Source organism: Tamandua tetradactyla, chromosome 1 (assembly GCF_023851605.1).
Source record: "Tamandua tetradactyla isolate mTamTet1 chromosome 1, mTamTet1.pri, whole genome shotgun sequence".
NCBI lineage: Eukaryota > Metazoa > Chordata > Mammalia > Pilosa > Myrmecophagidae > Tamandua > Tamandua tetradactyla.
The window spans coordinates 83,352,975-83,368,992 of record NC_135327.1 but is presented as its reverse complement, the minus strand read 5'-3'; the positions used below and the strand labels follow the sequence as shown (position 1 = coordinate 83,368,992).

At 37.0% G+C, this 16,018-nt stretch overlaps 1 protein-coding gene across 4 annotated transcripts in view; it reads right to left on the bottom strand.

The window, feature by feature from the left end:
* Window positions 1–16,018, bottom strand: part of VPS41 (VPS41 subunit of HOPS complex) — a 216,387-nt gene that overhangs the window by 27,291 nt on the left and 173,078 nt on the right. For all 4 annotated transcript variants that reach the window (XM_077119493.1, XM_077119494.1, XM_077119496.1 and 1 more), the window contains 5 exons: window positions 13,443–13,570; window positions 11,843–11,987; window positions 9,941–9,982; window positions 9,744–9,794; window positions 7,242–7,379 (listed from right to left, as the gene is read on the bottom strand). In XM_077119493.1, coding sequence (XP_076975608.1) covers window positions 7,242–7,379; window positions 9,744–9,794; window positions 9,941–9,982; window positions 11,843–11,987; window positions 13,443–13,570 — 504 coding nt within the window. The remainder of the gene's footprint in view (window positions 1–7,241; window positions 7,380–9,743; window positions 9,795–9,940; window positions 9,983–11,842; window positions 11,988–13,442; window positions 13,571–16,018) is intronic.

Below are 16,018 nucleotides of genomic sequence, written 5' to 3'. Positions count from 1 at the left end.
GGGAGAAAATACATGGATCAAAGTGATCACTGTAGAAATACATAATAATAGTAAATGAATAAAAAAAAAAAGAAACCATAAACAACACTTTGGAATAGCAATGAAATTAGGAATTTTTTTTTTTTTGGCATGGGCAGGTACTAGGAATTGAATCCGGGTCTCTGGCATGGCAGGTGAGAATTCTGCCACTTTTTGAGCCACCGTTGCAATGCCCAGGATGGTGTTTTAAAGTACACTCAACATTTTAATGAGGAGATGAGACTAACTGAACATCACAATGTGGAGGAAAAACTATTATGTTGATTATTCACATAAAGATTAATTTTAAAAAATTATGTGGTAGAGATAACTAGTTATTCCCCAGTATCCTTTTCCCATTGCTCCTGTAGTAACAAGGTTTCTTTTTTTGCATGGGCAGGCAGCAGGAATCGAACCTGGGTCTCCGGCATGGGCAGGCGAGAACTCTGCCTGCTGAGCCACTGTGGCCCGCCCTGTAGCAGTAAGATTTTAAATGTCCACCAAGAGCTGAATCAGAAATGTGGATTGGCATTTCTGATTTAGCTCTTGGTGGACATTTCTGACAGCCTTCCTTAAGTTGCAGTATGTTCTGATCCTTTGCTTGCTTATTTTTAGTCCTTCCATCCATACTACTCCTGGAAATGCAGAGGGCACTATCTTGGACCACAATGTCAACATCACAGGGTAGTAGCAACAAGAGAAAAGAGCCTGGGACTCTGACCCTGTGACAAGCCACACAAGCAGGGCCACTCCACCACGATCTCCATGTTACAGAGAACTACACTTGGTTTAGGCCACTATAGTTGGGAGATTTTTATCACTCAAAGTGGAACCTAATCTTAGCCAACACTCAGAAAATCCTCATTTGTTTTTATTAAAAACATGGTTTACCTATTCCTATTTCATTTTTCTTTATAATAATCATTAAAACAAAGGGACTTTCTCATCAACCTTTACTCTTCTGCAATAATACTATCCCCAAGAGGCAGGATACTCACCTGAGATGTTATATAGTAAGAGACAGAGCAAAAAATCAGGTCAGAGGACCTGAGATTATGCCAACAAATAATTATTAAGCAACTGAGTGCCTGGATTTGTGCTAGGTACTGGTGATATAGACAGACAATTTGTGGTTTAACGGGACTGTGTCCTTTACAGGTAGATAGAAAATAATACAGCTGGGTAGGTAAAAAGCTTAGAGGAAGACAGAAAAGAAAGGAGGTGTCTATAACTCAGCAGGGGTTAGAGAGGAAGCAGAAGAGTGTTCAAGGACATCTTTCAGGAGAAGATTATCGATACTTGAGCTAAGAGTAAAAGATAAAGAGCTACACAGCAAAGTTCCAGCACCACCACCTACCTGGGAGTTCACCTCTCTAAGTCTCTTTTCTAAATTTGTAATGGGAGTGTTTCCAAGTTAAGAGAGTAGTACAGTGCTAATTAAGCACTTAGGAAATTGAATTGCTGTAAGAATGAAATCATATAATTAAAAAAGGATTTGTAAATGTCAAAACACAATGTAAATATTAGCTTATGTTATTACCAGGAGGAATAGAATGGAAAATACTATATGAAAAAGTTAAATGGCTGGTGGTACAGAGAACAGCTAACACTAGAATTGAAGGGCAACAAATAATACAGGAGGCTTATGCTTGGAGCACAGGAATAAACTGGGGTGGTCAAGAGCACATTAGTTCAAAGGGACACCCCACTTTGGGCCCCAGTGGCTAAGGAAGGTAGAATTAACAGTGTGTGGGTGCAATTAAATAAAAGAAAAAAGTCATTAAGTTTCTTTCTCAAAAGCAGTGTGATGAAATAACTGGAAAAAGCATTTGACTACTGTAGGAGTCAACAGACCAAATTTTGCTATCTGGACTCTGCTACCAATCAGTTTTATAAAATGAGAGTTTGACTCCACATATTGAAGGAGCTTTCTGGTATTAGTATCCTGTAATCCTTTACAACAAGTGTAGAAAGTGAGGCCAAGCATCCATGCAATGGGTGCTTTATAAAAAACTCAAGAGTTTTTGATATAAAGGAAGATTATTTAAGATAAATGTTTGTGGGAAGCTTGCTTGTCCATTAAGAGGCTCTTGGGACAGTTGAGGTTTATGTTAAGGTGGAGTAGGGTTAAAGAAAAAAAAGACAGGAAGGACATAAACTGAGGCACACTGAAGCCCTCAGTCTAGGTGGATTCTATGAAGAAACGCACTGAATGAGAATTAAAGATCTGAGGCACGGTACCCTTCTAAGCTTTTCTTTTTTATAGAAAAACTCTAATTACAGGAAAAAAGAAGTCAATTAAGGGATAGAGACAAAAGTCAAAGTGGGAGGAAAGACTCCAGAAGCAGCAAGAAGGGGACAGCTTCACATAACAGTGTGAGCTGCTCTCTGGCTCTCTCTGCCAACCATTTCCTTACAGTAAATTTCCTATTTACCCTCAGCCATTGTCCCTCCACTGCCATCCTGCCCATGTTAAACATTTACAGAGACAAAGATGATCTGAAGATACTGAAATGAAGGGGCTGGTCTCAGGGTCATCACTGGTCTTTAGCTCTTTCTCTTGAGCATCCAGTCCTAGACAATGTGCATTTGTGGAAGAGTCTTGTTCTGATTATACTTCCGTAGTCTGAATAAAGATAAACTGAGTATTTATAATGCTTAAGACAATTTATTACCAAAACTATGAAACTGTTTATCCAAAAATCAATTTCATACTTGGAAATGTACTGACACTTTCAAGTACCATTTAAAGGTTTCAAACAGAGCCGCCCCCTTTCTTCTTAAATGTCTGAGAATGCTTGTCTCAAAACCATGAAGGCAGCTTGTGGTTTGAAGGCACATCGGAACTGTAGCCACTTGCTATATGTGACTATTTGAATTTAGATTAGTTATGATTAAATAAAATAAAAAATTCAGGTCCTTGGTTGCATCAGCTGTATTCCAAATGCTCAATAGCCACAAGTAGCCAGCTAGTGACTACTGTGGACACTGCAGATTATAGAACTTTTCCATCATCACAGACAGCTCTCCAGGAGGGTGCCCTCCTAAACTCTTGTATGATACTGTTAATGTGAAAATTCATGTGGGAAGAGGTGTCTAAAAGCAAGGTTAAAGTCAAAGAATGGTATGACATGCAAGCAGACATGTATCACCAAGCTCAAAGACAATGTGAGTCTCTTAAATCTGAATTTCAGAGATTCAAAAAAAGTTTTACAGTTAATTTCTAACACCATTTTAAAAGTATCTACTTTTTACAAATGAGAAAGTAGCAATTCTACAAATCTCTAGAAATTTTGGGTAAAATGTAAAAAGGAAGAATTTCTAGGACATAGGATTTTTCTATTAATGACACAAATAAGGCATAAAAGCACATTTCCTTATTTTAGATTCTTGAATATTCCTGGGCAATAGTGCTCCCTCTAGAGGGAAAAGAAAGGAAATTCAGATTTTAAAGCCAAGCCACCCCCCCCCCCCCACTATGCATACATGAGGAAAAGAAGAGTAGTAAAAATAAGTGAAAAGACAGAATACAAGTACAAATTACATAATACATGTTGTTGTTTTTTGCTTTTTTTTTTTTTGCATGGGCTGGCACCGGGAATCGAACTGGGGTCTCCGGCACGGCAGGCGAGAACTCTGCCTGCTGAGCTACCATGGCCTGCCCAATATACGTATTTTAATTCTCATCTTCTGATTTAGTATAAAGGTAAGGAACAGAGTGGACATTTCTGGGGTAACTAATAGAAACTTCATCAATGGTGAATTAAACAGTGATTTCTACCCAGCCTTAACTCTGGAGTCTTTTATCCAAACATTTCTTTAGATTTATTTAATGAAAATCTATAAACTTTGCATCTCCCAGTTTTAGTCCTCCAAATTCATAAATACTGGCCTTGTGAATGCCATAATAAATGAGAGAGTTCATAAACTCAGGCACAAATTTGCCAAAGCTACAATCTCCTGTTCTGCTTTTAACCACTCTAGGCATCAGCATCAAATTGGCAAAATGAAAACTAGTGCCTGATAAGCACACTGAGCAATTATAGCAGAAAGGACAGTTTTACAATTTCATAAACCTTTGTTTTTTAATAATTATTGCAATACTTAAGCGGTACCTTTATTAATGCTTTGCAGTTGTTGTTAGTAGTTTAACTTTTTAAATCTGAAAAATGATTCCTTTTCAGAGTGGGAAGAACAAGAAACATGAAGTCAGGAGATGCAGGTTCCGAGCTTTGGTTCCTCAACCTATTAGCTGAGCACTTGGGCCGGTTTCTTTCAACTTCCTAAAACTCAGCTCATCACTGTAAAATGACTCTATCAACGCAGCTGCACCTTTTTGTAGATGAAATGAAACGAAGTACATAAAGGCACACCATATACTAGAAAACCACTATAGAAATTTTACAGATTTTTAAAAATTGCTGTAGATGTTACAAATTCCTGTAAACTCTGTATCTCCTTTAAAAAAAAATTCCATAAGCATTTATGATTACTTTTTGAATTTAAGAGTTGTGGTTATTTTAGATCCTGAACTCAAGCCTTTGATAACTATGTCCCTAAAGGACTTCTGATGGGATGCCAGGGTCTTTACAAAATTTTTAGCCAAATACTACTGATTGTAGGATTTCAGTCAATTAAAAAATAAGGTTGACCTGGATTCTTGGAGATTTCAACCAGTTGCCAATTAGAAACCTCCATTCTCCTAACAGTTAACCAAATCCAGCCAAGGCAGATGACTAGAAATGAGGAAGATAAAACCGCTATTCTGGCAGAAGGGAATTATCAACAATAGTGGAGAAGCATGCTGAATAATGCCTTTGAAACCTTAAAATCTTCCCATTTAAAATAAAACAAACATCAAAAAAACCTTTAAGCATCTAAAGAATTAAATAATTGTACACAAACTCTTCTGAAACAGAGATTCCCTAGCAGAAGAACACTGGAATTTTAAAGTTTCTAACTGTACATTCAGTATAAAAGGTCACATTTTCTATGACCTTCTCTTTAGCCAAAGAGAAGCCAAACTGTATTCCATGACCTTCAATTCACTGTTAGCACACCTGAGATGCATTTAATGGAGGGGAAATTGAACTCTGTCATTCATGAATTGGTACATATGGTAGCATGTTATAAGTAAACATAAAAGGAATCCGTTTCTAAGATGATTAAGTGTAAATAAAGTTCTTGCTTCTAAGGAAAAAGGAATGGATTCTTTATAAATTATTAAGTTAAGAATATCTCCTTTAAGATATTTTTCAGGTATTTGAGAGAGGAGAGAGTGATATGTTACTTTTTTCCCTTTTTTAAAAAAATAAACAGATTTCCCACAATGGATCATAACAAAGAGATCATTTGTTACAAAGTCATAATGACCTGTAACGTGAAAGTCCATTTACTAAAGAGTTCTAAAAATGTGGATTACTGCCTTGATATTTTATAATCGTCTGCTTCCACCATTACCCTCTCTAAACCAATCTGTCCAAAATTCTCTTGCAGTGGAAAACATGACCTAATTAAAAAAAACAAGCTATGTTTAAAACATAATTGGTCTCAGGGCAGTTGCACTGTTTTCATTTGTATGTAATTTGTTGTTTTCAGTGAAACAGAGAGAAAAGTTCTAAAGGTCTATGCAAATATTCTAAGCAAGTTTCATAAATTAGACGAACCGTGTGCAGGACTGCAATTTTCTCAATGTCTCACTTCTGAGCATAGCAGTGCGCCTTCTGCTGAGCACTGTTACAGACCTGAAAACCTTTCAATCAGCTGGGTTGACAATGTGTGAGAAGCATGGACATACTGTAGTCTGGAAGGCACATCTGCACCTGGTTTGTGCAGCAGGTGAGAAGAATGAGCATGGATGGCTACTAGGCACCTACACGGCTTGGTCTGAGGAGCTCAACTGGAGACAATCACATCCTCTCCAGAGACAAATAACATTTTCTCAAAGAGTAAGATACAAATGAAATTTCTCTTTTTCTAAATTACAAAATTCATAGTCAGGGAAAGAGGGGATATTTGCTTTTATTTTTAGAGTAAGATGATGTATTCCCAAGTTTCATCTTGAGAATATACTCTTGGGCCTAAAATTTAAAATGGTAAAGCTTGTCATAAATTAATATTCAGGCAAATTTTTCCATAAATTCCTATAGACTTTAAAAATCCTTTGAGCTGAAATTGGTTCATAATAAATCCAACACATTTAAAGATGATCAAATAGGTTGAAGAAGCAATTTTAAGTTGTATGTGTCTAAACTGCGAGCTATAAATCAACCTCTTTATACAAATCTCTTCTGAGTCAAATATGCTCTCTTTGTTTTGTTGATACACAAAGTTGACTAAAAAGTATTTGTTACCTGGCCATCTGAATTTAGTATCACATCTGTAGATGTCAGCTAGCATTACAGATGACATAGAGAACTGCAGGAAACAATACTGTCTGATAGTATGAGGAACTACGAAATAGTACCATAGGTTTTAAGACTACCCTGTTGCCAGTAGAAACATAGTAAGTATTTAGTTTATTTTGAAATATTGGTCTCATAAAACTTACTAGTCCACATTTAGCCCTAATTAGGATTCACTTATTTATTTATTCACTCACCATGCAAAAGTTTGTATCAAATTTGTGTTGGGTTCTGGGTTTACCAAAACGAGTAAGACATGCTGTTTTGTTCTTGGAAAAATGTACCGGGTATTGGGTAAGAGAGACTAGTAAACAGATAATTATAATGGAAAGCAATCTGACAGAAGAACAGATAAAGACGTGGAGGGTATTTAAAGCAGACAGGGTATGGATCTAAGTTACAGACCTTGGTTTAGCAAACCCGGTTCCTGACTAGAACAACTGCTTTTCACTTTGGATATACTGTATCTCCTTCCCATGCTCTGGTTCTGTGGTCCCACTTTTATCCTGGTAACCTGACTTAGACTCCTGACATCTTTTTTCCTTGATGGTTGATTATGATTCAAACTACTGGTTTAAAACTCTATTCCGATGAAATCTGTCATAGAAATGCTTGAGCTCCTCACCCAATTCTAATCAAATACGACCTCCTCTTCTCATCAAAACGCCCCAACAAAACCTATTTTTCTGAGAGCAACAGTCTTCCCTTGGAACAGGGATGGATAAGCAGAGACCAGAGGTCCAGAATGCAAACATGATACCAACAGTGAAAACTTCTTAACCTGAAAAGTATAAGTGGGGGCACCATGTAGTAACTTACCTTTTCAAGTGGGCAATGGGTACTATCTCGGAGAAATGGCAACAAGTTTGGTCGATCATATTCAGCATAAAGGTTGATCTGTTTTTCATGGTAGCGCTGCCCCTTATGATGGTCTCTCTTGAAAAGCTTATGCAAATACTAAAAGGATCAAAGGATAAACCATGAATTCTTTTTAAAAAAGAAAATCAATTCCTGCTTAACAATATTACCTTCAGTTCTGAAAAGCATCAATGGAGAGGCTGAGAGAGAAGCAATTTCCAAAATGAGTTTCTAGATAATGAAGAAATACAAAAGTGAATGCCTTCAAAGAGCAAGGAGATTCTGATGTCTCTCTGGAATGATCTGGCTCTACCATTTACCAATAATGAGACCTGGGCAAGTCTCTGTGACTTGGTTTCCTTATCTACAAAAACTTCATTGGGCTGTCATGAGGATTAAGTAAGTTGCCATTTATAAATTACTAAGAGTCCCTCCTGGCATGTACTAAGCACTGTAGAAATGTTAACAATAGCAACGGTGCTACTATCATCATCATTGTCTGCTTCACCCCAAGACCGAAATGTATGACATGCTGTTATCCCATATCATACATGAAAAAGGAAACTGAGTCACATGGCAAGCATATGCCCTTAAAAACTCAAGTAGCAGGCACTAAATTAACAGTCATAGATGCTCAGCATCTCCTCTTTAAGACTCAGCATTTGTAATGAAATGCTGCCAATAATGGTGGCATCAAAAAAAAAACACTTAGGAACAACAGGTGGAGACAGCAATATGAGTCAATTTGTTGTCAGGCAACATGAGTAAAAGTCAAGCAAATTACAATTTCTGAACCCTGAACAAAAACGGATTCTTTATCCCAGCTATCTGAAAAAGTTAATGGACCTCAAAAGAAGTGAGTAATTCACTTTCTGCTTACTCCCAGGCAAGATTAAGTCTACCAATATATTACATACAAAGTTAGAAATCGATGTTCAATGTTTAGTTAATGTCAAACGTAAAGAAAAACACCAAGAACCACTGGAGGAAGGAAGAGCTTAATCATACTCATAGCATAAAATGCATTCACACCTGGTATGGTCATTTCAGGTTACTGGTTCAGGAGCATTAGCCTTCTCCTGAAGCTGTGATTACTAAATGAGCTAGTTGATGTTTGACATTCACCGCTGTAGATATTCTCTAAAGAAGCCACACCATGACCTATGTACATTACAAAATCACCCCTCAGGTAAAGATTCATGTCTCCCTCAGGCAAGAAGGGGAGGTAAGAGAGGGGAGACTGCACCCATCTGCTGAGCTGAGGAAGGCACGGCTCCGCTGGACTGATGAAAGACCTCTGTCAGTCCCACCGGCACCGGGGTCAGTCCGTGCGCTGTGATACACGGGCCTGTTTCTCAGAGGCGCAAACGAGATACGGAGGCTCTGTCATATCTGCCGGGCCAAATTTATAGAGACATTACACTGCCTGACAGGGAAGATGAGCCATTTTAGTGTGGGCCCTGCCACCATTTCACCACTGCACTAATTACACTGTCACAGAGATACCTACTGCCCATAATCCTGTCTTGCAGCTTAAGTAGGTCAGAAATCACTGCTTTATAAACAAATTCCCAAGGTGGCCAGCATAGCGGAGTCTTGCTTGGGTAAGCAGATAATTCTGAGAGTCCCAAGCATTAACAATATAACGATAGCATCTGTACCACCCCTGAGGGGGGAGAAAAATCTTCTATATTCCTACCCTGAAGTATCAAATGACTTTGAAAGAAAATGCTCCATCCCCCGCCTCCTCCTGGGATGCAAGGAATGCAGTGCACTCATGTTCACTACCCATCGTCCTCCTGGTACAATGCCTATTTTCACCGAAGCCCTCTCTTGTATATTTTTTAAAGGATACAGAAAAGATCTACTCTTGCTTTATCCTCATGGCGAAAGCAATGCAGAGAATCAATGCAGCCTCCAGGGACATCGAGAAAAATAGGCCTTAGGCTCACAATAAACTAGACCACAAGAGGGAAGTGAGATTAGCTGAGTTAGGAGGAGGGGCAAAAATGAGGCTCTGCTCTTTATCAACCTGGAGTCCTGGACACAGAGCAGTTGTGGGGTAATTCTTTGATATGAAAACTTGACACCTGCATGGCACATACTGGGGTGAGTACTGGCTACTGCTGTTCTATATCATAACTACATTTAATGGTAACTACAGAAGGAAGATGTTTACTTCAAGCCATCACAAAAAATGCAATGACAATTTTTTGTCGGTATTGGCCACAAAATTCAATTGTAAGTCAAAAGTCAAATGCCTGATCCACAAGTAATCCCTTGCTTGAGATTCACAGCATATGGGGCATTTTTAATAATTGCAGAATACTGCTTATGGTCAAACTTCCAATATGAATGTTAATCTTCTTGGGAGGCCATTCCAGAATCCTCACATCAATACTGAAGGATGTTTTGCCACAACAATCAATCAAAGGGGCAAAAGAAGAAGGCTGTCATGCTCACCACATGCTGCAGCTCTGGTCTGTCTTCCAATTCTTCCACTACCTTTTTAATCTATAGGAAAAGAGAAAATTTAAACATAGAGTTATGAGGACACATGATAGAGTTATAAAATTACCTGATAAACATCTTTCTTCTTTATGGCTATCCTCATCCCAGATACTCATCTGGTAACACACAGAAAAACAAAAGATACTCACTGAAATTTTATCTTCATTGTCCAAAAGCATGTCAACAGCTTTCTGAAATGCAAAAAAAGCCACAATTACTGAAATGTGCCATATAAGAAAACAACATTAAACACAAAGAATTGCAAGTGCCAACACAGTTAAAGTGGAGGGCTTATTTTCTACACTTAAGAAGATCCTTAGCTTTAAAATGGCATTTATGTGAGATATTTGTAAAGGTGTGCACTTTCAAAAGTGTCTCAGTCAGAGGCCTGTTTTGTATACCACTAAAATGGTATCTTGCTACAGTTACTAAATGCAAAGCATCTGATGATACATAGTCTAGCCTTTTTGATGTCTCAGACCTTCCCAAGTTCTCTGTGACTCTAGGTAGGCAGCAGAGACCATCTCATTACCAGTCCCACAAGAATAAGTGTTGCTTCTGCTCCCTGCTCCTTGATGGAGCCACCTTAGGAGATACCAAATTTAGGAAGCTATAGAAAAGGATAAGAGCCAGAAAAAGGAAAAGACGCCAGGAAGTTTCAGAACCACATACAGCTTACAGGCATTTAGAATTTACCTTAACCATCATTAACATTCATGAAACACCCTGGGCACAGTTTTACAAGAGGTAGTGGGAAGACAGTTCACCAGGTCGAACCTCATGCAAAATAGTTGGATCTTGACATGATACTACTTAACCGTCTGTCTCAAAGACTGTGGGTTTGTTTTTTTTTTTTTTTGCTCTGAAATATGAGGATGTTACAGAGATTATACCTAAGGTCTAATTAGAAAATTCTTAAGATTCCTTGACTATGGTTCATAATCTTGAGTAACAATTATTTTCAGCTCATTCATCTTTCTTCCACAGCTATATATGCAAAATTTGGCTCTCAAGATACATGAGTGGGGGGATGGGCACGAGGGGAGGCTGGATATAGGGAGAAAGGCAATTAATTTTGATATAAGCATCTCATCCTGTTAATCATCTTCTGCCAGAGAAACAGGACCTCTGAGCCTGAGCTTCTTCGGAACTGCACTAATCCTTTGTAGATCTGCAGTCCCTGAAGACTTAATGGATTCAGTATTGACAAAGTGCTAAATGCATCTTTCAGAAAAAGGTAGATTTAGCTCCTATTTAAATAAAATTTTGGTTTGTGAAAACTAATATAACACACCTAAAGAGAGTAAAATATAATTGAAAAATGCAAGCAGCTTCTTTGGAGCCTTCAGTATTGTATTCTTTGCTTTATCTAAAACTTCGATTTTCTGAATAAGAGCTACTGTGTTTGGAGAACCTCTTTATTTCCACCACCAGCATTTGTCATCAGCTTCTTTTAAAAAACACAGTTTATATCACCTTACATGAGCCACTGTGTGCTGTAGAGGCTGGATCCCCTCACTGGTTCAGTGATCCATGATTAAAACTTGTTCTATAATAAAATAATACACTCCACATGTTCTTTGTCTTAATATAAACTGAGACCAGTGGAAACTTCACATGTTAAATGGGTGAATGTCAAATAATAAAACAGCAATAAATGGATCAAAAATTAAATCAAATGTCAATTCCAGGATACGCAATTAAGAGAGTTAAAGAGCCAAAGCATATGGCTTATTTCTTTGTTTCTATGAATTATATGAAATGTTTTTCAAAAACATTATTTTACCACACACATACATGAGCACTATTTTTAAAGTTCCACATCAAATCATAATTGTTTTCACAGGCAACCATGTCAAGGGAAGGGGTCCTGAATGCCAGCCCCAAGAACAACTGAACAACATCTAGCGAGTGTCAGAGTTGTGAGCATGATCGACTTCAGCCAAGGTAACTGATTCACTACCCCATCCAGCTTTCGCATGTAGGTCTAATTGTTAAAATTCTGAAATAGTAAAAACAATGTATCAGAATTAAAATAAGAAGCACATTACCTCTGAATCAAAATCCATTAATAAAACAATCTTATCCTTGATAGAACTGAAAAGATTATGCTTGTGGATCAACTGGAAAACATCTTTATGTCTTAACGCTAAATATATTTCCAAAGCATTGCCATAGTTTTTGTCATAAGTATACCTGGTAACACAAAAGGTTTTACATTAATGCTCATTAACAATTTTAATTTAAAAAATTTTTTAAAAACCCCATGTAGATCGTGTTTAGTAAGATTAAAAACTGAAAATCTGAGTGAGAACTTGAAAATCTAGACAATAAAATTAACTCTATTTGGAAAAATAGTCCTTGGGACTTAAGTATATGTGACCAATAAGTATTCTTTTTCAAAACCTTATTTCCTATCCCATCCAAATTTCTGAAAATTTATAATACTCAAGTCATAAAAATTCTTTCTACTGGGGGCTCTGTTTCAATTTTTTTTTTATAGAAATCCATACACCAGGCAAAGAAACTATGATCCAAAATAAAAGAAGTCCTCATTCTAGGAATAGAAATATCAAGTTGAAATTCTTACAAACAGTGCACAGCAGAAAACTGGATTATATTCCAAAAGTTCATTTGTAAGGGGGTTGTATAAAACCGAAATGTGATTTTCCATGAAAACAAGGTTTTTCAGATTGATTATGTTCTTAAGCCAGCTCCTCAAAGCCACTATTTAGTGGACCTAAATTGTATTGTAAGTCCACTGTTAACAGACTTGCAGGATTCAAGGAACACACAGAATGATGTTTCCAAGAGAAAATGATTAGTGTTCCAACTGAGAATGCCACAAACACAACTCCCTCTGCAGAAAGCCTTAAACAGTTCTGAATACTAGGCCATTCTGATGTAACCTTCTCGGTCTTGGACAAAAGACATAAAATGATGGGAGAAGGTGGTCTCAGGTGAGGGTGCAGACACAGGGTGAGGCAGGTACACTCCTCTTCAGCATACCTCCAGCATGCTTATTTCACTAGACGAAGCTCATCAGGGCAGGAGTGTATCTTGGTTATCTCTGTATCACTGGCACCTAGCATAAAGCCTGGGTCTCTGAGGTTGCCCAATAAATACAGAACACACTCACTACAACTTCCACCTTCTGAGCCCTGAATCTGTGCCAGCCACAGTGCTTAGTCCTTCATGATGACATCTCATTTAAGCCTGAAAATAATCCCAGGAGGAACTGACAACTATAATTTTACAGATTTGGAGTCTGAGGTTTGAGAAGTTAACTGACTTGCAGATCCAAGAATAACAGATGCAGAGTCTCACTCCCTGGGAAACCCTATGGCTTAAGTGGTCTTAAGACCTGGCGTACTCCGCTCCCCCAACAGCTGCCTTAACAGCTGCCTCTAGCAGCTGTTGCTGGTTGGGCTTCCTCTCCTCTGTCCAACAGATCCCATTAGAACAGTACAGTTTCATGCCTTTTCCTTATTTTCTAGTTGAAGTTTATAGGTTTCCTACCAACAGTGCATATAGAAAAATAATATAAAAGGCTTTTATGTCTCTTCTCTATTCAAACTTGGCTGACTCTAAAACATAAAAAACATTTGCTATAGTATGATTTGGAAGAAAGAAGCACTAAAATATACTCACAATTCGGCCAGGGTTTTAAGTAAGGTGCTGTTCTGACTGTCCTTCTTCAGGTGATCCAGAACTGCCTGAACTATGACTGAGTTGTTATACAGATCTCCAGGCCACTCTCGGATCAGTGTGGCAAAACCCTAACCAGGAGGAAAAACAGAAGAACATTTTTCGAGTAGGATAAAAATCCCAATACTTTAAACAATGCCTAAAAGCATTCATATAACAGACCAAATAATTTTATGTTTCCATCAATAATCATTTCATCAGGTTTTAAACATTGGGTTTGGGGGTAACAAATGGAGGCAGGGAGAATTACTGCACGATAACTCCATTTAATATTCCTGGGAAGTAGGCGGTGCCATCCCTTTTACTTCATGAAGTGCACAACTAAGAAAGCGATCCTGTTCCTTCCACTAAGTCCTTCTGCGTAGTTCAGAATTGACTTGTCAATTCAGCTATTATGATGTAGTCTCTGTCTGCCCCATGTAGTCTCTGTCTGCCTGATCCTCAAATTTAGCCCTTGACCTAAAGTACACTGGAGCAGCTTACTTACTGATTCTTGACAATTTTCAGGAAAAAAAATCTTAAGAAGTATATTCAAATGACAGCAAATAGAAATAAAAGTGTTTGTGCCATAGGAAAAAAAGTTAAAATAGTAATATCAAGTTACAATTCAAATATTGCCTTAAGTAAATGAACCTGAATTTATTTTAATGATATTTAGAAGTGAAAACAATCTGGTAGATGTTGGTTCTGTATAGCACCAGAATTTAGTAAGAAAATCGCACAAGAATCAGGTATATAGAACCCACTGAAGTTCTATCCATTTTTTTACTAAAGTCATCTCTAAGCAGTAAAGTAAGAGATTCGAAAAACTATTTGTTTTCTTTTTCAACCTTACTACCTATTAACATGATTATATTTTGACTTTAGGAATATGGAGAGGAGAATTACAAAGATATATATTACAAAACTGCTAAATCAGAATATTAAAATGTTTTCTAAAACAAACTGATACACTGCATCAAGTTTCTGTCTTCCTAAGACTGTATGCAAGGTATGGTAAAGAAGCCCTAAAAGATTTCCACTCTAATACTGAAAGTTCCCAATAACCCCAAATCAGAAATAATGCTGTTTAGGGAAGGAAGAAAGCTTGGTTTCATTTGCTCTCTAACTATGCAACAGCCTCACAATACTGCCAACTTCTAATATAAAATAAGACAAAATGATTGGTCATGTTGTGTAATAAAAGAATGAGGACTCCAACATAAATAGAAAGAAGCATTTTTTATATTCCACTTTAGGCTTTTCTCTGTTAGCTAAGAAATACTGGTGAAATCAACACTATGACTATGATTATTAATTAGAGGACAAAGTCATTAGGGAGCTGATATGACAAAATCAGTGCCCATTATAAGTAAAAGTTTACAAAGTTTTCATTAATGAAATGCCAGAGAAATCATATCACTTTTAATATACATTTGTCATTATTAGAAACAAAGCTGGACTACTTAATGTGCTAGGTTGGAAATTAATAGGCAGGGCCACATGTATTTGGGTAGAACCTCACAGAAAAAAGTCAAAGTCTTAGAATTTCTTAACTTCAAGAAAACAGTTACTTTATAATTTTTTAGGAAAATGAGTAAATTCAGAAGTCAATATTACACAGAATACAGTTCATTATTTTTGAATCTGATCTTTAGGGCTCTGTATAGCAGTACAAAATTTTCATCTCCATGATAAGTGATTACAAAGTGTTATTAAATACTGCTATCTGATCAATTATGTGACAATAATTCAGAATTAAACATTACACTAAGAATACTGGAAGCTAAAATATGAATTTTTAATAAGTGCTTATGACAATAAAAACAAATTATAGTCATCTTAATAGTACTGGCATGGCAGAGAACCTAAAACTTTCAGGAGAAGACATATACAAGCTCTAATTTTTAGTCATGCCAAAGTCTTAGACCATGCTTATTTCTTTCAGTCTCAGTTAAAAATTCTTCCAAATATGAATCAATAGGATAGTTTTAATGATACAGGATTTAAAAGTTACTTGAGAAAGTAAGAGCTGAATCCAGTGAAAAAATAATAGAATCATAAAAACAATAAAATTTCTTTTCTAGGCTTAGATTACATTACTTCAAAAATGGGAAAAGTATAATACTTTTTGTTATCCATAAATAAAATTCATACTTCTTTCCATCATTTTCATAGAATGCTCATAATTCTTTCTTCTGGAAAGTTGTACAAAGATGGGTTATTTATGACAGCCACTCTGTACTCAGAACATACCAGAATGAATTTCTTTACTAAAGAAACCTTTTCCAATAATGGTCTCTCTCTTTTTTGACCTCCTATAGAACATATCGCTCTGTTTTACTTATTTTGCAGTTGCTTAAAGTATTAATGTGGTCTTTCCAGTCAGCTTCTAAACCCTTTGAAGGCTAGGACAGTGTTTACCATCTCTTGGGGATCCAACTGAGCACTTGGTCCAAGGCTTGGTGGGTTCCAGATAAGGTCTGTTGAACTGAATAGGCAATGAACAGGAACCATGCCTCTAGCCTACATCAGCTGAT